Source organism: Notothenia rossii, assembly GCF_949606895.1.
Source record: "Notothenia rossii genome assembly, chromosome: 1".
Classification (NCBI taxonomy): Eukaryota; Metazoa; Chordata; class Actinopteri; order Perciformes; family Nototheniidae; genus Notothenia; species Notothenia rossii.
This window is the reverse complement of record NC_136912.1, coordinates 87,859,209-87,884,105: the sequence shown is the minus strand read 5'-3', so window position 1 is coordinate 87,884,105 and position 24,897 is coordinate 87,859,209. Positions and strand designations below refer to the sequence as shown.

The 24,897-nt window shown below is 39.2% G+C and overlaps 1 protein-coding gene across 1 annotated transcript; it reads right to left on the bottom strand.

The window, feature by feature from the left end:
• Nucleotides 1–13,776: 13,776 nt before the first annotated feature.
• Nucleotides 13,777–20,830, bottom strand: LOC307030293 (cyclic AMP-responsive element-binding protein 3-like protein 3-A). The gene is made up of 10 exons (XM_079666629.1): nt 20,642–20,830; nt 20,157–20,273; nt 19,742–19,985; nt 18,386–18,519; nt 17,059–17,169; nt 16,855–16,961; nt 16,050–16,118; nt 15,811–15,895; nt 15,148–15,241; nt 13,777–14,510 (listed from the first exon to the last, which is right to left on the bottom strand). Exons 1-10 carry the CDS (start codon nt 20,660–20,662, stop codon nt 14,194–14,196), a joined length of 1,299 nt encoding a protein of 432 aa, XP_079522755.1. The 5' UTR covers nt 20,663–20,830; the 3' UTR covers nt 13,777–14,193.
• Between the last annotated feature and the right edge of the window lie 4,067 nt (nt 20,831–24,897).

Below are 24,897 nucleotides of genomic sequence, written 5' to 3'. Positions count from 1 at the left end.
ACACCTCCTCATTAATTCAGAGTGCTCTATGTGCCTGTTTTTTAGATGCTATCCACAATGTTGATCTACAACTAAACTTCTTTGTTTCTGTTCAGAACATGTTAAGGTAAGATTACTTTTGTTTGCTCTCAAAAATGTACAATTCAACTTATTAACTTTAGAGCAGAAGACACAAGAATCAGTTCATAATACCTTTACGTCTTGCCTTTGAGTTATATTTGGATTCTTCTATTTTAACTTCTTTCTGCTTCAGCATTGCAGCATTTCATCAACGTGTACAGTGTGTGACACATTCCTTTATGAGCCTTTTTTAATGCTAAGTACAGCCAACAGCAATTAAATATTGCCAGGTTATTAAAACCTTAATTGGTTTGTGTGTTGACTCGCCCTCGCCCCCCTCACTACACCTCCATCCAAATGTTTCGGGCTGCCTCAGAGCTGGTTGGATTGAGATGTATTCCTCTGGCTTCATAATGATTCATTTTTCCACAGGTGAGCTGCATGCCTCTGCCTGCTTCTGTCTGCGTGGTCAACAACACCACACATTATCTCTACATTCGGCAATACTTATTTAAAGAAAGCCAAGAAAATTCAGTGTCCAGGACATTATAAACTAACATGTATCTCGCTAAATTAAGAGATTACATGTGGCAAGAAGTAAATCAACCACAAAACTAAATTAGAAAGTTTTGCACGTATTTCCTTAACCTCAACAAATCCCATGAAGCATTGGGATCTGATTGGGTTAACTTGCTGATAGACTTCATATACTTTTGACGTGTTGATTAGACTTTCACGAACAAAACTTTATTTAATTTCGTCCTTAAGCCTAGAGTGTACCAGCTTTACATAACGTCTTATTTGTAAGGTTGCTGGATCCAAAGCGGATTTAAAATGCTTCCCATTCACAGCGAGGTGTCTGAAACATTTTACAGCCCTGCCACTTCTGACATTCTGATTAGAGGCAGAAGTGCTGTAATTGAAATGACTTGCAGACATTTTGAGACCAATCCATGCCTTCAGAATTTGTTTACATTTCTCCAGCCAAGCCAGTTACAGCAGCTTACTGCTTTTTTTTATTTGGCTTCAATTCATGGCTTGGTAAACATATGTTTTCAAAGGCATGGGCAACTAAACAGCTGCATCAACAGCCTGGGGGAAAATGTTTTTAAATGTTTAATGCTGATGATGTTTTCATGTAAAAGCTCTGTCCCTCAGAGCTGGGTTAATAGCTAGAAATAGTAAGGTTCTCTCAGACTTGGTAAATATCTCTCAAATTTCTTGGTTGAATGCTGAGTGAATTTCTTTGTGAAATGAGTGGAATGAATTGATGTTTGTTGAAAGTTAGTACCCTGCCACCTGTGAGGAAAGGCCCTCCGAATTCATGTGGGACTAGTTGAAGTATACGAATCTCGAAATGAGAAATGAACTTTTTTGGTGAATGAAAGGTTGAATGTGCTTTTTATTATCATCGGTCTTTTATGAGGAAATGCCTCTAAATTCTATCGGGAGATTTTAAATGTCACAACTGAATTGGGCAGTTGAAGTTACAAATTATGGTAATAAATGTAAAACTGTGAATTAAAATGTCATAGAACATGATCACAGCATGATAGGTTATGATTATAATGTTGTAAAGAGAGAAGGTAAAAACCTTGTATAAGTTTGGACCTATTTTTCTTCAAATAAACTGATCCCACCTTTTGGATTGGAACAACTTAAAAGACATCTGTGCTCTCCTCTCCTGCTTCAAAGGTAAGATTGCACCCTGCCACACTCACACTTATTACACTCATTTACTGATATCAAAATCCTTCAGGATCGCTTAAACAAATTTAAGAGAGTTGTCTGAATTGAAACAGCAGTTAATTGAACCTGGTTCTTCAGGGAGTTAATAGAGTTGAGATCTTGCTGATGTTGGTGGATCTGAGCCAAGCAGTAAACTTACATAGACTCAATAACTTCGGTTAGGTCAATTAGTAGGTCTGAGTAATTTCCCGGAATAAATTATCAGCCCTCACCGACTCTTACAGAAGAGACTTGCAATTATTTGCCCCAGACTTCTGCTTTCAGACGTATTATGAAGTTATGATAATGTCTGATAATAATCCAATACAGAGGCAATAATATAATATAATACATTATTTTATATATATTTTTTTATATAGTCTTAAAGTTACAACCGGGCCTTTGAGTGCACGCCTAATGCTGATGTGGCCCGCGATTAAATTCAGTTTGACACCCCTGATTTAAACAGTCAAACAAGAGTGAAATAGGTACTGTTTATTGTGCTTTTTGCCTACCTTCTTAGTTGTCTTCCTATTGATTTCATAGGTGACGAAATAACTCAACTTAATGCAATTTGAAATTAGGCTAAATACATTTACTTGCACATAAATTAACACACATTAAGTGAAAATGCATCAATGCATCCTTTCTTATCTTCTTTAGTATTGAATATGCTGATTCATCCTTCAGATAAAGAGATTATGCAGCCCTTGCGGTATACGTTTAAATGACGCGACATTTGGTTGTCGATAACATTTGCCATCACTGTTTATTTGGACACCAGTAATAATAAACATCCTTCTATAACGGAAGTGTAGGCTATTTCTGTTTTGGATAGGAATCCTCCTTTTATTCACACAGCATTTAGGGATCCTCTGTAGCATTTCTTAATAAATAAAATCGATACAAACATCTGTCCATGCCGTACGGTATAGGTTCCGTCAGATTGCTTTAGTAATGCTGCCTTTTCCTAAACTCCTAAATGAATTCTCCCTCACATCTTTCCTTGAGCTCCTCACGTTTTCCATCAAGCTCCAGGAAAATTGGCTAGGACAAAACATAGGACATCATTTATGTCACTATTTAGACATTTCAGGTGGCAAACCAAACCTTTTCATCCTCTCTAAGTTATTATCAAAGTCAACTTTATTGTAAATCTCAAAATATGTTTGTACACACAGATAGATCGAAATACTGTTTCCCAAAGTATAAAAAACGTGTGTGTGGGGGGGGGGGGGGGGGGACCCGGTCCAGTGGGGACCCGGTCCAGTGGGGACATCATTTATGTCACTATTTATTTTGTCGGTAGCACACGTGTGGCTTTAACAATTCCTGCACCATCCTAAACAAAAGATTGGAAACCAAGATTGTAGGAAATGATAGGGGTCATCACACCCCTCACTGTGAGAAGTGTGTTAAGGTTTATGTTTATTAAGGATCCCCATTAGCTTTTGCTCTCGACAAAAGCTACTCTTCCTGGGGTCCGACACTTAAAACAATATACAACAATAATACAACAATAATACAGCAACATTTAGGACATAAATCCTGACATCATTAACAACATTAACAACACCACCAATATCATCAACAACATGCGATCAAATTCAATTAGGGTTCACAGCTCACAAGGGTACATGGTCATTAGTAGATGGCACTTCAAACTCTTCTTGAAAGAGGCTCTTGACTCTATTTCAGCAAGGTAGTTTGGCAATGAGTTCCATTCCTTTATAGCTCTATAAGACACAGAAGATTTCAGAAGATTTGTCCTGGGTTTAGGTGCCAGTAGATGGCCTGATGTAGCTTGTCTAGTCTTATGGTCATGCTCGTCTCTTGTGTAAACTATTTGATCATAAAAATACAGTGGTTTCTTGCTAAATTGGAAAAAAAATTGAAAAGTGATAAAACGACATTGTAGACGTTTCTCAACCGGAAGCCATGATAGGTTTCTATGCATAACTCCAACTCCGTGTCTGATTGGGCCTCCACTCATGAATGTGTGATTGTGTTTTTAATCAAACAAGTCTCCTGTGAAAAATAATACAATTATAAAAAAAATGTTATTATTAGGGCTGTCAAACGATTACAATTTTTAATCAGATTAATCACAGTTTAAACATTAATTAATCATGATTAATCACCATTTGAACTACTGTATGTCCATACTTGCCAACCTTCAGACCTCTGAAATCGGGAGCATTGCAAAATGGGGGGGAGGTGCTAGTGGATCGCCGGAGCTGTTACATTAACATGCTTATTGTAGTTCTAAGCAGGGGCGCAGCTGCCCTGTGTCAGGGGGGTATGCAGCAACAATTTTGGCGCCCCCCCCCCAAATTTTTTTTTTTATATATATATTATATATATATATATATAGTAATAATAAATAAATAAGTCTGCTGGACATGGCCTTTAAATAATAAGGGTTTATTTTAAAGCATATCAGCCACTGTAGGTCTACCATCATTAAATAATAAACAAATTTACACATTTACAATCATTATAATCAATGCAACATAAAACATTAAAACATTAAAATGCAAAAGTAAGCTTACAAAGATCCATTAGAACACACTCTGTTAACAACAACCACAGATGTAAATCACTTTATAGCTAACTCTGGTACCTGAACTGTCTTGTACACGGCCCCTGACAAATAAGCTAATAAATAAAAAAAATTAAAAAATGATGTAGCTTATGTAACAATGTTGCTACCTGAGATTGTAGTAGAGCACTCTTTAGTTGCTACTAAATCGTAACATGGCGTGCCTTTGCACTTGCCCATTTATCTAGTATTGCATCGAATGAAACAGTTCGTGCCACACTGTTTTCAATTGAAATGACTGCTAATTGGGTTAAGCGATCATTGCTCATGTTGGAACGAAGGTATGTTTTAATCAGCTTTAGCTTGCTGAATGATCTCTCGGCAGAGGCAACTGTCATAGGCATTGTCAGGAAAACTCTCAGGGCTACTGTCAGATTTGGGAAAACCAAATCAAGGTTCTCCTGTAGGAGGACATTTAGTTTATCCAGAGCCTTTTCATGCCCCCTAAGTAGACGGCTTGCTGGGTAAATTTCCTGAATGATATCCCTTGAAACATCATCGGTAGCCAGTGCATATCTTGTCACTGATTCCTCCAACTCAGCTTTTGTCATGTGTTCCATTTTGTAAATGAACTTAAACTTTTCGGACACAAGCTGAAGATTGCAAAATCTGTCAGACAACTCCTGAATTACAGTGTCAACAATAACATTAAAAACCATGCACCTAAAATGGGTCTCAGGTTCCTGTTCAAAATGGCCAGTGCTTGAATCATCTCCATGAAATCTCTTTTGCTTTCTGCAACGTCTTTCCTTAAAGTCAGGGGAAGCATCCATCTCAATGGCTAGTCTGCGTGCAATGTCAAGGGATTTCTGAAACCCCTCCTCTCTATACTTACAGAAGAATTCTTTCAGAGAATCGATCATCCTTATGGCAGTGTCCATCGAAATGTTCACTGCTTGCATTGCCTTGCTAACAAACGTGATCTCTGACAATAGATCATACCAAATCAAGAGGCACATCAGAAACTCCATGGTAACAATCTCGCCAGAGAGCGACTTTGCCTCTGAGACTGTTTTGCCGTCTTTTTCCACTTCCTCAAGCTTTTCCAAAGCGTCAAGAATCCCCCCTAACTGGAAACGCACAGCATTGACAGAGTCTATTTTCGCCTCCCACCTGGTTTCACTGAGAGGCTTTAGAGTAATGTCCACAAACTCTTTGAGGATATCCCACCTCTTCACCGAAGCTGAAAAAATGGTGTACAGTCTCTGGATAGTGCCAAAAAAGGTAAGACACACTCTGTTTGATGATGCAGCATCACATAGGAGAAGGTTGAGACTGTGGCTACAGCAGGGGATAAATAGTGCCTCTGGACACTTCTGCTGCACCAAGGCTTGAACACCTTTGTGTATACCTCTCATATTCGAGCCATTGTCATAACTCTGTCCCCTACAATTCTTCAACTCCAACCCCAGGCTATCCAGCACCCCAGTCAGTGTTTCTGTGAGACCTTTACCAGTTGTGTCCTTCACAACTATGAAGCCAACAAAAGACTCATTGATGGTGGCTTTCTTTTTGTCGTCCGTATGAACATACCGGATTATGACTGAGGCCTGCTCCTGCTTTGAAATGTCAGGAGTGCAATCCAACTCCACAGCAAAGTACTTGGAGGCTTTGACCTGGGCACAAATTTTACCAAGTACACAGTCTGCAATTGAATCTAAAAATTCATTCTGAGTGCACCAGGAAAGATATCCTGTGTTTTTTTTAGCCGCTACCTTTCTAAGATGCTCTGCTAGTGTGACATCATATCGTGCTATGACCTCAAGGACACCCAGAAAATTTCCATTTTTAGGATCTCCTAATGTAGCATTCTTCCCCCTCAGTGGCAAGTTCCTTTCTGCGAGAAAGAGTATGCAATCGATCACTCTCGTTAACACGCTTCTCCAGTGTGCCTTTTCAGCTTCTATGGCTTTTTGCAAGGTACTGTCAATTGTCTTACCAAGGCGTAAGCGAGATGTTAATTCTTTCCACAAAAGATACGCGTTGATGTGTAAACCACTGGTTTCATGGTGCTGCAGCGTTTTTGAAAGACTCTGCCAGTTATTATATCCCACCACAAAGCGTGTGTCAACAACGCTAGCTCCACCGAAAAGTTTACACGCAAAACAATACACCTTATTCGTACTTTTAGAATACAGTAACCAATCTCGTGCAACTTTCTCTCCATTTGACATTGTGCGAAAACAATACGCTTTCGAAAAACACCTTCTAGACTTCTCTGATCTTGGATATGGCCCATCGGACATTTGTGTGGGCCATTTTCAACAACACACTGCCTAAATGAGTCCCCAATCTGATGTGGTGGTGGCCAGTCTGATGGATCTTCTGAGTAAGGCCTTGACTCAGCCCTCTCCTCTTCACCTCTCTGTTCCACAACCTCATCTTCACCTCTCTGTTCGACATTCTCTTCCACCTCATCTTCACCTCTCTGTTCCACATTCTCTTCCACCTCATCTTCACCTCTCGGTTCGACATTCTCTTCCACCTCATCTTCACCTCTCTGTTCCACATTCTCTTCCACCTCATCTTCACCTCTCGGTTCGACATTCTCTTCCACCTCATCGTCACCTCTCGGTTCGACAATCTCCTCAAATTCCACCTCTGTGGTGAGTGGCTCTCCATCTCTGTCTGCACTATTATCCCCAAAAAGGACACAGTGAATAGGTTGGTCAACAGAACTTCAAACCATACTGGACATTGAGTTTTGTGTGGTCAAACTAATAGAACTCCTACTACCTGACATCATCACTGGTCTCATCTCTACTTGATGCCATCGCCGACCTCATGTCTGTCTCATTCACTCCTTGCCTGTGTTCTTTTCCACTAAGATATATTGTCAAACAAACATTATGAAATAGATTTTCCATATTAGTTTTTCCTTATTAATAATATTAAAATAATATTAAGAAATGAATCTGTTGGTATCAAGACCCCTACACTTACACCTAATGTTAGACCTACCTGTTGCCTTCCCCTGTCTTTCCTGAGCCACCATCCTCACACCTGAATAAAATGAATTCACTGTTAAAGCAGCTGTCTAAATTAAATTATTATATCAGCCCAGTGATAAGGCAACTTAATAATAAAAAAAACAACACTATTATGCCGTGTAAGGTTGTGCTGCTGTTGAAAGTACATTCACATTTTGGATTTTAAAAGAACAAATAAAAAACACTATTATGCCGTGTAAGGTTGTGCTGCTGTTGAAAGTACATTCACATTTTGAATTTTAAAAGAACAAATACGGAGAGCTACTTAGCACAGACCTGTAAAGAGATGTGACCCTGTAATAACAGCTTCTGTGTCACCAAACAGATGTATAGCCTGTATGTCTGACAGCACAGCTAACATAGACAGCTAATGGCAGCACAACATATTTAAATGATTCCATGGTTAGCTATGTTTTCCAGCTTCTTGACATTTATTGTGCATGCTACCTTATATTTACCAGTTGTTATTTTACCTTAATACAATTTGGACGTGACATGCATGGGGTTTAACCAAAATCTAAATGTAGCTATCAGAAACATCGGTTTGCATTAAAGCTAGCCGTAAACCACACTTCAGCTGCTAGTGTTAGCAAACACTAGCCAATCTGAGAACAGTCTGTTAACATGAACTGACATTTGCAAGCCTCTTATTTGGTAGCAAATGTGTGCATGATTCCATGATAAACCAGAGTTATTGCATTAGTTATGTTTTCCAGATTCTTGTCATTTATTGTAAATGCTACCTCATACTTTCCATGTCAGCGCTGGCGCAGCAACATTGGTTTGCATATTCTAAGCTAGCCATAAACCCACCCACCTTTGGCTGCTACATGCCCAGTGTTAGCATACGCTAGCCAGTCAATATTTCCAAGCACAGACAGACGTCACACTTTAAATCATCCTATTCCTACCTGTTGCCTTTCAACATCCACTTATTTAGCTGTTGTCGCATCCCTTGACACGCCGTCTCCTTTTCCCTCTTTCTTTTTCTATTTTCTGCCCCCGACCGCTTTTTTGGTTTATCCATGATTTCTTTTTGATTTTAACTCACAACGAGCGCCTGCTCCTCAGTGTTCACGGCGTCCCTGCTCGTGCTCCCTCCTCTATGTCAAAATTCTATGATGGAATCTTATGAGATAGGGCGCCCTTCTCTAGCATATTACTCCTCTAAAATGTTTTAAAACCTTAAGGAAATGCAGAAACTATTTAGAAACATAAAGAAAATACCATTTTATTTTAATTTAATTTAATTTAATTTTTTTACCATCGCTTGTTGGGCGCCCCCACTGGTGTGGCGCCCCTATGCGTCGCATATAGTGCATACCCACTTTTTGCGCCACTGGTTCTAAGTGCAATGCCTTGTGGCCTGTAACACCATCCTGAATGGAGCATATGTGTGGGCTGGACCTGTATTTTACAGGAAAGGAGTGAGCAGAGAGTAGAGTAGTTGTCGATTCTTGTTCTGTTTTCTGTGACTATCTTCCTCACCCTCTCAGACTTTGAGTTGCGCGCGCTACTAAAGAGACGTGTTACCATGGAAAACCAAACAATGGTGTAGCTGTATTAAAGTCCGAGTGGAAACAGTCCTGAGTAAATCTGATTTTGTCAGAAATCGGGAGAAATGCGGGAGAAATATGACCCCGGGAGGAAACCGGGAGAGGGCAATGAAATCGGGAGTCTCCCGCGAAAATCGGGAGGGTTGACAAGTATGACTATGTCCAAAATATGCCATTTCTTTATGTATATTGTTGTGGGAAGATAAATGAAAGAAGGCGGATATATCCATTTAACATACGTATGTTTATTATAACATTGGTTTGTGTGTCAAAATGAAAGACAGCCCACACACCTATCAATCATCAAACCGTGGGGTCTTATTTCATTACGTGTTGAATTCTATCAACATGTAATGTTGCATCGATATGTACTACAGCAAAAGTATTCTCCGTCAGGACTTCCTGTAACAACACCACGCCGTTATCTTGATTCTGATTGGCCGGAAGACATGATCAAAGATGTTCTATTGAGAAGACAATCACTACGTGACAAAAGTTTTCAAAACCGTTTCTAGTCTTCGGTATTTCCAGACAAGTGACTACTGAAATCAATCTTACTAATTGCTGTCTTTGCAATTTACTCGGCGCGAGTTGGCGGACTTTATTTTGCTTACTTTAACATCACTTTTCATGGTGGGGCTAAGGTGGGGCTAAGCCATTTCTTGGTATGGCTGTAACCTATCCCAGCGTTGCCACTGGTGGGATGTATGGGGCGGGCCATTCTGTATGCGTTAAATGCGTTAAATATTTTAACGCAATTAATTCAAAAAAATAATTACCGCCGTTAACGCGATCATTTTGACAGCATTAGTTATTGTTTAATTATTTGATTTGTCATGTATTGCAGTTTCCATCATGGTGAACGGTCAATGAATCCTAATCAAAAAGTACATTTTCACACCATCCATCAATTGGCTGATCTCCTTCAATGCTTTGGAAACTTCATTTATGGCTTCTTAAATGCATACTTTAATAACAATGTTGTATTTCACACAATTACTCAATGCCAAAATAGTATGTGCAAAGGTACTACACGCACACTCATTTCATTACGAACAAATGTCTGAGGTGAGACTATTTCATTAGTTTGTGCAATAACTCACAGAGAAGAAGCACATATTATGAAATACACCCTGACTTTAAACTGTGGTAAACTACTATTACTACTATTCTTACTACACGTATGAAGTAGAAGCAAACTCTAGAATGAATTACATGCAGATTAATTTCTGTATAGTAAGTAAATGTTATTCACACAGAGCTTCATTATTCATCCATGCCGGGGGAATGTCACTAATAATTTTCCATGTGCCTTGGCTCGAGTGTCAGAGACGGTTTCAGCTTACAGTGTATAGTAAAGATTTTAATAAAGAATGAAGTGGCAATATGAGACTTCAGATGAATGGGGATATTATAGATTCATTTCATTCTTAAACTTAATGAATTATTCAAAAATATGGTTTCTTATCCTGCTAATTACATTGCATTCATTACATATATTGCTTGATTTTAGAGAAGAAATTAATGTATTGAAGGTCCAGGGGAACTGTTACGTCCCAACTAGGGGAAGAGGAATGCAACATACACCAGTATGTAATTGGTAATAATTATAAATGGTTTTATTATAGAACCGGGTAAAACAAAATGGAAGGCATGCAGCCTGAACAAACAAAAGGGCACAGGTTGATAACCAAACAAAAGGAGGACTCTAAAAAAGGAGTCTAATGGCATACAGGGAAAATAAATACTAATATACTAAATAAAGAACAAAACAAAACCTCACTTTAAAAGTGGTACAACTAACACAAAGAATCTATACAAAAACACAACTAAACTCAGGCAACCGTTACAGATTCCTAAACTACTCTAAACACTAACTAAGCTACTCTAGACACTATAATCACACAAGTTTAACCACAGTTCAACAGAATTCACTAAGGAGCAAGTAGCGAGAGGCGTCAGTCCACATACAGAGCCTCCAGAATGATGATTGTCCCCAAGCTTTGTAGTAATCTCCAGCAGGTGTGTGCCGGCTGTGCGCTGCGATTGGAGTGCGTCGGGCCCGGCCTGCTCCAATCGCAATCTTCAGGGGGGGACCAGGAGATGGCAGCCAATGACGGGAGGGCAACCGCACAGCTCATTTACATAGAACACACACAGCTGAAAAACACTCAGACGACCAGGAAGGCAGCAGCCGTAACAGGAACCCCGATAAAGATCAGCACAAATCCTTTTGTAATCATTAACACATTTTCCTATAGTATCAAATGAACCAATCATCAACCATCTTAATGTTATAATCTGTGCACAATAGACACCTAAAATGTGTACATAATGAATGATATGTAATTGTTTGTTAAAATAAACGTTTAAATAAAGTTTAGTTCAACTTTTTCAATTAACCATGGTATGTGTTTTAATTCCCTCCTTCTTAATTACAAGAGGGAAAAGCAATTTTGTTAATAAGAAAGTTCAGAGGTGCTCAGAAATCTTCACCAAACACCTTTAGTTCATCCAGGTGAGCTGCTCTCACTTTAAAAGAGAAAGCCCATTTTGTTGATTAAAGCAGAAGGGGAGGACAGAGTTTCCAGTCGTTCCCTCATGGCTATCAAACTAAGTTGGGGCCGACCTTTGAGGAGACCGCCCGGCTCCGTATGGATTTGTGAAAATCAAAGGGAGGTGCTGATTAGAGACGATGGTGCTCAAGAGACTTTCACCCTGATTAGAGAGAAAAAACATGAATCAAAAGAAAAAAGAAGGAGGATAAACGGAGGTCAGAGATGGACAGACCGCCACTCAACAAGCTCAGAGTCCATCGGAGATTTTTAAAGAGAAAATGTGCTTTTATCTATTATTTTATGTGTAAATGTGTCTTTTGATTGTGTATGTAGGATATACATATTTTATACATATCTGTAAACTGTTTAATTTTACATTAATTGTTGGAAACGTCATTTCGATCTGGAGTAATATTGACATTAAAGTTGACTTTGACTTTTCATTTAATATTTATTTTATATATCATAAAACATATTATTATATATATAAATGTATGAAATTGTGATTATAATGTATAAAGTTATTATTATGATTTTTTTAAGTGGCAGTCTTACTGATACCCATTATTATTATTATTGTTGTTGTTTTAATATGACATTTTTATTAAAATGCACTTTTAGTTTGTTCTTCTTCCAGAGTGGGAGTCTTACAGATTACACATTCCTCAGCCTCAGTACTCATTAGTATGCAAATCAAATCAGAGTCCTGACACAAGCCCAGAGCAAAGTCGGCCATTAATAAACTGAATGGAGACAATTAATTGAGTTTGCAGTGAATAGAGGAATGAAACCTTCTGGCACCTAGAATAATCCATAATTAATGTCAAATAAAAGACAAATAAACGCTTGAATTAACTCTCCAAAATGTCTACACAACCACAAAAACGGAGGTATTAACAGATACGACTCAACAGTTGTTACTTATTTGAGTCTGCCAAAAGGACTTTGTAGACTTTGAAATAGTTGCATTAATTTGTACAAAAAAATTGAAAAATTGAGCTCGAGAAAAAAGCATGTTGTTCAAATCTTTGCTGTCGACCATTAACTTTATTATACAACATTATTCCCTGTACAATGATTAGTTTGGCGCGTTGTGAGCAACAACTGAAGCTCTCAATCAGCTGAGAAATATTGTCACAAACAGATGGAAGGTTGCACAGTGTATTTTTTACTTTTGGCTTTTTTCAGCTCCATAAATTGAGCTGCCACAAAGCTTATAACGTGTTCTGTTATAAAATTCCTTTTGATATACTGTAATGTCCCTTGATGTCAGCTTTGATGCATTATAAAATAAAGGTCTATTCTTTAAAAAACTTTCCACTATTGTTTGAAAGAAGAAATTCCCAACATGTATATCTTCTACTTTCTTGTTTATTTCTTGTCTTTTAATGTGTATTGTCAAAAAAGTCCCAAATCGGGATCAATAAAGTTCTATCTTATCTTATGTATCTTTATAAGTCAATTACACAATAAAATGATTTCTGTACACCAAGGAGTGTTAATAAATCAATGATTTGTTTTATCTGGTTAAATATAGTTTTTTTATTATTATTCTGATAGGTCACTTTATGACCTGTCACCCAGTTTCTACAGTGGCTCCTTTAATCACAGAAATGAATCTCTGGTTGTCCCTCGAGGTGAAGCTCCGTACCACAATAAATGTCAGACCTTCAGATTACTTTTTGGCCTAAGTTGCAACAAGGATAAGACGACTTTCATCCCCTCAATATGTGGTCTGCACTGACAAGCCAGACACGCTGGGTCTGTGGACACAAGCTCCAGCCTGTCTTTCCAGGTAAATAAATCAACAAGTCGATTATTCGGTTGGTCTGAGTCATGAGATAAAAGAGTCATCTGATCCACCTTTGGCCTAGTTTTCCGCTGTCTCTTCCTCTGTGTCCACTGACATCAAACCTGATGTACTCACCCTTTTGAGAGATGGCTTGTCTAATCATTGGATCATGTGCAATATACATATTCCGTGAATAACTGCGCAATATGGCTGGCTACATCTTCAGAACAGTTACAGGCTGTGTTTTTTGTAAATTGTGTAATTCTTTAAAAATGTATCTTTAATATTTGTTTTGTTTTTTATGCGCACTTCTTGTTAAACATTAAGCTGTCTTTGGCTCTTTTCTGCTGTAACAAATGTAAATGTCCCCTCTGTGGGACGAATAAAGGAATTCTGATTCTGATATCTTTTCAGACACTGACAGGAGTCACTTTTTAAAGCTCTAAAAAAACGTAGTAAGTCAACCCTCAGTATTTTCAGAACACTGATCTAATTTTGACACGTTTTATTTGAGGATTTTCTATCCTTAGAATTAATCTTAAAAGGGTTACAATCAAAGAAAACTGTCTTTAACATTTTACACAATATGCATTGAGATCAAGACGATCATCACAGATTTAGCAGTTTCTGACAAACACACTAATATTTATACTGGTATTTGATCAAAGCCCAAGCAGACAAAGTTCATCTTGAAAGGAAAAGTCATTGTAGGATTAATATCCTCCATATACTGATATAAAACTGTATCACAAATAAAGAAAAAGCATAACTGAATATATATTAAAGAAAAAAACAGGAGTGATTAAAACCTAATTTCCCTGTCTGTGTAAACAGCAGCCCCAGGTAATTGCCTGCTACAAGGAGGAGGATATGGGGAATTCGTGTGGGGATCATTCATTTATCTATGTTACATGTCATCAGCATGTGGTCTCAAGCGGGCGGAGCGCTGGGGATCCAAGGTCAAAGACGCTATGTGACCAGTAATTGGGTCGACATGGAAATGACCCATTCTTTCCTCCTGACTGCTGTTTAGAGACATGGGCTCCACATTGGACTGGTCTTGGTTCACATGCATCTTTCCCATCATGGCGGTAATATCTTCCAATCCCCTTTCCCCGGGAAGATGCCTGTGCAGAGGCTCCGATTCGTCCTCAGCAGAAAATGGGGATTCAGTGATATGCAGCACTCGGGACGCCTGTAGGTTCTGCAGCGACCGTGACTGGACTGTGGGAGAGGAGGAGAATACAAAAAAAGGGTTCAAGCCTCTAGACATGCAGCTTGCTTATTATTACCTCCATTTTTCCTTGCTGGTAGTAACAGAGTGTGTGTGCGTGCGTGTGTGTGTGTGTGTGTGTGTGTGTGTGTGCGTGCGTGCGTGCGTGTGTGTGTGTGTGTGTGTGTGTGTACTTCTAAGTACTTCAAATTCAAACGTAAAGATTTTAAAGGCTCTAAAAACGGAGCCTTTAGCACCACTCGGTAAAAGGGCAACATCAACTACTGTCAAACAGCTTCTGGTTACAAATGACACGTTGTTGTTCTGCAAAACCTGACCTTGCCTCATGATAAAGATTCAATCAGATGTATTAACAAAGTAATTCATCAGAAGCTTTTGACATTCAATCAAAAGCCTGATAACCATAAAGATAATACATGTCCTTGGTTCTCTGAAAATTGGCTCTAATCTTTAGATTTTTTGTCAAATCCTCAGACAGGTGGAGCTGGCTTTGGAGCTCTGCAGGTGGGAAGCCTTCCAGCAGCAGAAGGGACTCCAACTCAACTAACAAGCTCATGTGACGCAGAGGTGCTGGAGAAGTTTGCAGACAGGTGAGAAAACATCTACTTGGTGCTGAATGGTACTCACTTCTGACTGGACTGAAGTCTTCTTGGCTGACCTTGGTGTCGGAGAAAGGCTTGAGGTTTGGGAACAGGATTAGTGAGAAGGACAGCAGAAGCACCTGAGAATGGGATAACAATGCAAAGGATGGGGGGAAAAGTTAGATTCAGGATGACATTGTAGAAAGGTACTGCTTGAAAAAGCTTTGATCTAGTTTTTATGGTTAGTGGTTTGGATAGTCCCTCTGCAAACAAGTTTTTTATACAATGCTCAAGGAAGTAATCATATTCATGCTGTGCTTTTCTCACGAAGTATAGAATCAAGGAAGTAATCATAGTCATGCTGTGCTTTTCTCACGAAGTATAGAATCCTGTGAATGGGTCCTGAGATTCATTGATATTTTACAGATTCAAAGTTTTTTTTTTTTTTCTTTCTCCACCAATGTTGCTTCAGGTCTGACAATGTATTTGAGTGGAGTAATCAGATGCAATAAATGGCCTCTATTCAGACAGTGAGAAAGAGTACTGTGCCTTTTTATGTATTTTGTCCATTGTGCACATATCTGGGTTGGCTTTTCTCAATGGATAATACAATTGTAATGGTTGTTGCTATTTGGCTTGCTACGAATGTGAATTTGTTTTTACAATGAGTCATATGGATTTTTTTTGTCCGCCTGACGCACGCACGTACCAGCACGCATGTTCCAGTCTGTGCTGGCTTGTTAGATGTATTCATGACCAAAGCCTGAAGCCTGCGCAACTGCTCCATCAGTGACCTGCGGAGAGGATTAGGAACAGGGAAATACAAAGAGAAATAAGAAATGAAAGTTCGACAAAAATAATTGGATTGAAAACGGTTTGAGGGAACAGGAAGGAGGTAGATTGCAAAGACTTCAGGAAATGGAAAAAGAGAAGTCCTTTATCTCTCACACGTTGCATTTCTGCAGCTGGGACACCTTCCTCTGAAGCTCGTGGTTGTGAGCATTGCAGGCAGCCATCCTAGGGGAGATAAAACACAGGGGGGGGGGGGGGGCGGGGGGGTCAGGACAAGGTGAAATCTCTCACAGACAAACATATAAGGATCTCAGCTATTCTGGTACTGCAAAAAACTATTTCATTTCATTTTTATTAGTTCCGCTCATGGTACGCAAAACCCAATGTACAATGTTTGCCAACAAAACATGTCTCTATAAAAACACACAATTGAGCGAAAAGGAGCAGGGAGAAAAATCTTATATGACCTTCCCCTTTCTAAAAAAAACGAAATATATAGAAATAGATGGTCTGCCCTTCATAATAAAACAAATAGTTCACAGCCAAACATAACAGTATCTTAGGATACTAAGAGAAACACAAAAAATACTTATTTCCCACTTGACGGTTAACGGAAAGAAACAACAATCACATGTCATTTCCAATGGTCATTTCACACATTTTACTCCAATTCTAACACTGCACCCTCTTTGACTGCAACATATTTTGTTCGCAAATCTTTGATTATTTTCCACCGGTTCAGCCCTCGAACATCAACACATGTGTCCCTGCTCACAAATCTATTAACCTGCATGATCACATTGATGGCATATCTGAAGCCGTTCGGGTCCCAGAAGGCTGATGTTTTCAAAATAGTTTTCTGCGTTTGGTCTGACGGTCAATAATATAGAGAGAGCTATAGTTCAAACATGTGAAATAATCACCTTTACTCCTTTTACTCTTAACTAAATGTAATTCATACCTGCTCTCCAGCCCATCAATATACTCTTTCTTCTTCTTCCTGCTCTCCTGAGCAGACTGCTTATTGCGAATCTTTCTGCGTATTTTCTTCAGTATCCTTTCTTCATACTAGATTGAGAGAGGATGAACATTTTACATTTTGAACCTCTAAGAGATCAAATCCGCAAGACGATAATTGTTTTCACTGTTATTGAGTTGTGTTTACCTTTGTGAGAGGCAGCTGGCCGGGCAGAGTCACCCCCTCCTTCACCAGAAGCTTCTTCTCATCTTCATTGAGAATCAACTCTTGAATGGATTGTTGGGAAATGTTTGGTACCTGGTGGGGAGACATGAATACTAATATTTGAAACATAATCTCTGCTGTGTGATTAAAATATCTTTCTGCCCCCACATCTTCTCCTCCTCTTCCTCCTCCTTCACCTCCCCCTCTGTCCCCAAGCCTTGCAGTCCACCTTCATCACTCATATTTCATTGCTACCTCGAAGCAATTGCGATGTGAGAACCGTAGTTGCTTTCTGCTACCCTCTCCATCTTATTAAACTCATCTGTGAAGATAGGATCAATGAAACACACACAAACCCTTAATTCTCAGAAGCACAACCACACTATATATTCTGCCGAGGATGTTTTAGGTTTGGATTGTTTTTCTGTTTTTCTGCAGGATTACAGAAAAAACGCAATTAACCTTGGTAGATGGTTGTGTCATTGGCAAAGGCAGAACACTATTCATTTTCGGGCCGTTGAATAGATGCATTATTTCACTGTAAACAGCCCTGGCGAACGTTTGCACTCTTCAAGTACAAGTACAGTCTGAAGTCATGTTGTGTGGAATATAATGAGTGTGACAAATAGAATAGAATGGGTTGCAACAAGGTTCTTTGTGAAAAGTTATCTAACTAATGGATAATGCAGCATTATACTGGTAAGATACTATCACAACGTGCAATGGTAATGTCTGCATACTTTAACAGAGGTTATATCTCAAAAATGGTTAAATAACTATTAAGGAGTTTATGAAATCATGATATCAACTTCAACAAAATAGAAACTTAAACTGTGCCGAGTAATCCTCCTCTCTTTGTCAGCATAAACACTTCTGAGAATATTCTATAAATAAAGTATCAAAATAGGAATTAAATTAGCAATTCCAAGGCTAGATCCCTTGGTGAATCCATCACTTCAGTGAGTAAACTCAGCTGCTTATCTTCACTGACACACACACACACACACACACACACACACACACACACACACACACACACACACACACACACACACACACACACACACACACACACACACACACACACACACACACACACACACACACACACACACACACACACACACACACACACACACAGAGAGAGGAGGTTGAAACTGGGAATTTAGAAAGGCTGGATGAGTCACTGTTATCGTAAATGCAGCCAAGGAAAGATTCACAAACACCCGTGAGACAACATCGTTCTCCCACCTAGCTCTCCTGTACTCGCCCTATACCGATAAACATTAGGACACACTTTCTCACTTACAGGCTCCGGTGTGCCAGACAATAGCAGATCCTTGACAGTCAGCGGGAAGCCGGAGTTCAGCTGTGGCCTGTGAGCATCTGCAGGATACGGTGTGATCCTCATCCTGTCATTTGGGAATCCAGGACCCCAGCCATCTGTAACCACACAGACACACGAGTACACATAAAGCATGTGCAAATGTGATCAATGTGACACACTGCTGTCATCAGAATCAGGATCAGAATCAGAAACAGGTTTATTAGGTTGACACGTACGAGGAATTTGACTTGATGTCATTGTGCATACATAAAAGTAAGACAAAAATGTAGATAGAGACACAGATAACACAGATAGAGAACTAGAAAAATATTTAAAATAATACAAAAAATAGTCAAATATAACAGTATTTACATAGAAATGGAATGGAATGAAATATGGAAAAAAAATCTGCAGTAATAAAAAAAGAAAACAGATATTTTTGTACATTGTGTGCATTAATGTAATGAGTAGAGGGGGGGGGGGGGGGGGGGCGGGTCATGGGTCATGTTTTAGGTTGGGTGATAAATAATACAAAAAAGGAGAAATTACATTTGGAGCCTAAACATTAAACAAATATCAATTACTCTGTTTGGTTCTCAACATGTGTGTTATAGCCAATACTAACAATGAGTGATTGTATTTTATCTTTGTTGTACTGGTGATCCAGGGATTCATTTGCAAAATAAATTGCGACATTTTACAATGTGTATTCTTTGTTCAGACTGAAAACATGTTTTAAGATAGTGGACCAGACTGAAATTAGGTTTTGCTCTCAGTCAATAACCCAACAATTAATTGAAATTATTATAATTCATTAACTGTTTTTTGTTATGGAAAAGCTTACAGGCTCTCAAATGTGAATATATATTTTTCTTTTGGTTTTTAATAGACTTTGTGGACTGTGGTCAGACCAAATGATTTCATGGGAGGCTCAGTGAATGAAAGTGTGGTTATTATATCAGTTATCAAAAGAAAATGTTGCTTAATATATCCTCAATGTGTGTGAAATGGTTAAGTAATGTTGAAAAGGTAGTTTTGGGGGAACTTTATAGTTTTTCCCACTTTACCTGAGTCAGAAACTAATAAATTCCTTAGGACAGAGTTTTTATGTTTGGTTTTCTCTAATAATCTGTCAAACAACAAATATAAGGCTACCTTGGCTGAATTGTTGAGTATCTATGGGATCAAATGCCATATTTCGTAATACCAGAGGCGCCTCTTTTCTAAGCTTTGTCTGACAATTGATTTCGATAATCGATAATGAACATTATCATGAGTTACAGTCTTAGATTTGGTGTTGCATTAGGAATGTTTTATCTGTTGATATTTGAGACTCACGGAGGTCAACAGAGAAGTTGGCTTCCAGGTCTGCCTTGGTTTGTGGCCTGGAAGCAAAAAACTGAGTGTCGCCAGGGGGGCTCTCGGGGCGCTGAGGGCTGTCCATCTGGTCTGAGGGGGGGTCCTCACTGATCCCACTGTCACTTTGAGAAGGGGACCAGACAGGCGAGCCTGACACAGAATCACTTCCACTCAGGAGGGCATTGAGGAAGTCATCATCTGGCTGCTCGGCCGGCTGCAGCATCTGCTGGGTGGAAAGTGGCATCATTAGTCTGTCAGCATGAGCTGTCAACATGGAGAGAGATGGGGGAGTCTTTTTTAAAAAAAAAACAACGAAGAATATACAGTACACACAAAGCAACCAGCTATTTGTAGCATGCATGGGTGACATTAGATAGCCCACAGCCTCACGCACATTTGAGTCCTGGACCAGCCAGGTGTGATGGTTGCCTTGGCGTCCTGGTTCCTCGTGACGGAGAATTCCATCGTTTTGATCAAACAGCCAATCGAGCAGTTCAATGCCATCACAGCCCTGAAACGACATCATGACTTTTAATCACAACACACACAGTATGTCCTTCATGCTCTGAGAAGCCAAGAGAGCACAACATAAAGGTTTCAAATACCGCAACAGCTGGGGACTGCTTTCCTAACCATTCACCGTGATCGCACCAGAACACACTGTCCTGTACAATATGTTCTCCCATCTGCTCAGATATCTCACCATTTTACGGTTATGCTCATGTCCCTCAATGTCATTCTAAATTGTCTTTTTCTCCTTTGATTACAGATTTTATTGTATACGCTTGTGATTTACTCTCAATCCTGAACTTTGCTCTGTTCGCTTTCCCAAGAAACTCAAACGACAATGCAATAAACAGGAAGTATTTTGTTCTTTACCGGTTCTTGGTAGTCCTCCATAGTTGTCTTGCTTCGTTGGAACACCAAAGAAACCCCCAAGACAACAGAAACTCAGCCAAAATATCAAATGTACTTTTTTGTGGAGTAGCTTTGTCTCCCCGCTCCTAAAGAGCCTCCACTGTATCTCTCGGCTCTTCTGTTCTGGTCCAAAGTTTAAACTCCAACCTAACACACCCAGCCAACTGGCATGCTCTGTCCTCATTGGCTACGTAGAGATATAATCTGATTGGGAAGAAAGAGTACACAACTAAGGAACTTCCTAAGTTGGTCTATCTATAAACGGAGGACATGAGGTCTACACTAAGATGTTAAAACCCCACGAGGGTCAAAGTCTGTTGTTTCTTTTTCCTTATTATTATTTTTTTATAGCTTATTGACATAAGGATAGCTCTGACCTTTGGCATAGATGTAAAACAAATGAATGTACAATGGTCAAGATTAGGAAAGCAAAAGTTACACTGGTTTCAAAAGTAATTAAAACATCTCTGCCGATTGAAACAGCACTGTTTTATTTAAATTTATAACGCTTAATTGTTTGTTTTTTATTTAGTTGTTTGATAATTAAATAAATAACTAATTAAATACCCTTTAGATAATATCGTGTTGTCAAAGTTCTTGAGGAAATTGGGAATAATTTATGAGTATAATAAATGGGATACAAAGCAACCAGAGGACTCTCAGAGCAATTATCAGCCTCTAAGGCGGCTTAATAAACCTAAGTATCTATAATTATAAAATCTTGTTATTGTTTCCAACAAAGCTTTAAGCCAGATTGAAAGTATCTTAACAAGTACACGGATGAATAAATACATAAATCGTAGAGGAACAAGGAAGCACAAACAACATCTGTATTAGCCATGCAGTTATAGATAGCACTTGGACCCTATGAATTGTTTATGTAAGATGGAAAAAAGGAAGATAGAACAGAAGAAAAAGATCAAGATATACAAAGTGGGGAGCAGTGTTTTCTGAGGATATTGGTGGGCTATGTAGGGTTAGGTTAATTTCATTTCTTTGTTAGCTTATGCAGTTTGCATGTACATAATTCACTTTTTTTACCACATGAAATTAAGGAAGATTGATTTAAAAAGAATGCATTTGTCTGCTCTTGTAGATATACCATGGACAGTCCGCTTGTAAATACGACGCTGTTGACAGTTGACTGTCAGAGGAATGGTTTGATTTTAGAAACATGGTTTTTGCTTTTGATGGCGAGAGTTAGATGATGAAATGGATACCTCTTTCATGTCTTTACGGTGAATGTGAAGCTTCAGCCTGCAGTTAGCTTACCACAAAGACTGGAAACTCAGGGGAAACGGCCGTCTTGGCTCTGTTCAATGATAACAAAAATCTTCAAGTGTAAAAGCATGATCCCCCCTCTCCCAGTGTGACGACCACAAATCACTTGAGAATAGAAATGCCGTTGGCAAAATGTTTTTAGTGTAAAATTCAATAGATGCCTGTGCAGAACAAGGTACTTATTTCCATTCCACCAAAATCCCCTCCTCACATCCTCTCTGAGCTGCCTGCCATGTAGAAAGGTAGAATGAGGTCATCATCTGTAAGGTTTCATCAGAGTTACTAATAAACGTATTGCAGTTTAAGATGGCAATACGTTTATTTGACTTGGCGGCATGGATCTGCTGTAGCAGTAGAGCCTAATACCTGAAAAATAGTGTGGAGGAATCATAGCAAACTATTGTCCCATATTTAACAACATCCTCAGCAGGGAGGATAAAATGGAGCATAGAAGGAGGAGGCGGTGATGGAGGAGGCTTTTGTAAAGCAGCAGCAAAGCAGTGTCAGTGAATATGAGAGCTGAGATGTGATCTGTACGATAAGGTAGCAGCCAGCTGATGCAGCACAGTTACAGTGTCTTGCCAGGACAGGTCTATTGGGTTTTCATAAAAGAAGTATTATGTAATTGTGATTGCTTCAGTATCTGATGGAGGAAGGTTCCAAAGGGCAAACGCTCTTTAATTACTCTGCAAGAAGTTTGTGAAAACGTTATCTCTGAAAAGCAGCCTGAAGAGATATTCAATACAAATACAGAGTACGTTTTATAGCCTGGTATTTATATTGGATAATTAACTAAAAGAGTCAGATGTGTTTAAGGAACCAATGGTGTGTCTACTTCTTTATCTATCACTGTTAGTCAGTGTTTGAACCAGAATCTCAGCGTCTTTATTTCAGGGATCTCACTCAACAACAAAATGGAGACACCTTTTATAATTTAATATTTTCAGTCAGTGGGTTATTTAGTGCAGAGTTTTGTAAATTGTAAATTTTAAGTAAAGCAGTAAAGGTTCAATAGTACAAGTAAAGACAAATATGATGTATAACCATAAGGTTTATTATGAAATACTGCACTAAATGTTGAAACGATAGTGAAATCACTCCAGGAATGCCAATGTCTCAACAACTTTTGGATGTACGGCTATTACGTTGTTTTAAGACAATTATGCTCCCCAGAAAATGAGTCTCAAACTGACTTTGGTAATCCTCTTGGCATGTCCTCTAGCACTGCCAGCAGGAGAAAACTTTAAATTCACTGTGAAATGTTTAATCAATATAGGATAGATTGCCATGAATTATCCAACCCAGTCTCAAGGCATTTCGTGTTATAAGACATTTAATCTATTCATTCGTGTTCACCAACATGATTTTCCCCTTTTTTTCGTGTTCACCAACACGATTTTAAAAGCAATGTATTTCTATTGGTAGCGTGTTTCGTGCCTGCAGCACGTCTTTTTGTCCGTTCGGGTCTGAGAAGACCGGAAGCTGTGGGGTTCATAAAAACATGTTCTTACTCAATATCAAGCCACGATGATTGTTTTTATTTTAAATCGTATAATGTCGGACTTTTTTTTGCCGTCTGTGAGGAAAAGAAATTGGGGCTCAGAGCCTCAGAATACTGAAATCTGTATTTTTTAAAATCTTTTTTTCCTTCTAATTTGTTATTCTTTTCTAAATAACACACTGTTATTTACTCACCAATAACACACAATTATCCTTGTTTTTATTTATTTGTTTAATTCCATAAGCTCTGCCTTTTTTGGCGTCCGTGAGGAACTGAATTTCAAAATAAAAATAACCGGAAACCGACGTAGGCCTATAAGAGACATTTCGAGCATCATCATTGCGATACACAGCCACTGAACTGATTACCCAAGATCCTCAGCTATGGTTTAAGCTCGCTGATTGGATGTTTTAGCCGCAATGCATGTAGGGATATGGTGTTCATGCCATATCAAATCCAAAAAACATTTCTGAGTTTAGGATGGCCGAAGACACTACACTACCCATAATCCCCAGCTATCGTTTAGGACTACAGTCCCCGTGATTAATCTTCAAGCTCTGGGATTGGATGTTGGAGTGGCAGTGCGCCAAGGTTACGCTGAGCGTCAAACAGCTGTTTGAAATGGAACGAAACCACGACAAACTATCCAAAACTCGAATCGAACGCCCCCCCAAGAACTACACATGCTGGCTATTGTGTTTCGCAAAATGTTCTATGGGACGTCTCTACTGTATGGGCTCAGAACAGTCTCATAATACACACATGCACAAAGAAGGGTTCACACTTGTATTTCATGATCCGCAAAAGGATTCACACTTGTATTTCCGGATCCACACTTGTGTTTTTCAATGCACACACAAATGTGTTCCGTTTCATATACATGTAAATAAAATCCAAACAAAGAAAAAAGTTTCACATATGTATTTTTGATCCACACATATTTGTTTTCCGTTTAAAACCGCTGCACCTACAAACACAAACCGCTTTCTGTGCACGGATCGCTGTGCATTCGTGTGTGGGTTTTTTGAGACTCCCCTGACGCTCACCCGATTCGTACTTGTAATTTCTCTCATCTATAGCCAATCAGATGTCTCCTCAAGTCTAAGCCAATCACATGAGCGCGCCCCCACGAGGGTCTGATTTCTTGCGTTCATGACACTTCATATACGCATTTTGTGCAGTCAGCTCGCTAAACAGAGGGCGGAGCTTCAGGTGATCATGCCGAGCTGCGTGTCTCCGTCAGACCCAGCAGCTGATCTGATCTCTCTCTCGCGTCCGGTAATACTTCACTCGCTTTTATGTCCATATCGATCAGATCCAGCTCTCCTGATCGGCCTTTATAGAGAGCACCGATCAAACTATTTAGAGTGAATAACGGCCGATAATGACCGGCGGGGCTCCCCCCCGTTGACAGTTCACTGTCTAGCACTGGCTT

What these genes read in the sequence shown, in the direction of transcription:
- LOC307030293 (XM_079666629.1), bottom strand. Translation starts at nt 20,662, where the DNA reads ATGGAGGACTACCAAGAACCG. An exon ending in ATTGATGGGCTGGAGAGCAG is followed by an intron (nt 16,119 to 16,854) that starts GTATGAATTACA and finishes TATCTCCCCTAG; the next exon opens with GATGGCTGCCTGCAATGCTC. An exon ending in CAGCTGCAGAAATGCAACGT is followed by an intron (nt 15,896 to 16,049) that starts GTGAGAGATAAA and finishes TCCTCTCCGCAG; the next exon opens with GTCACTGATGGAGCAGTTGC.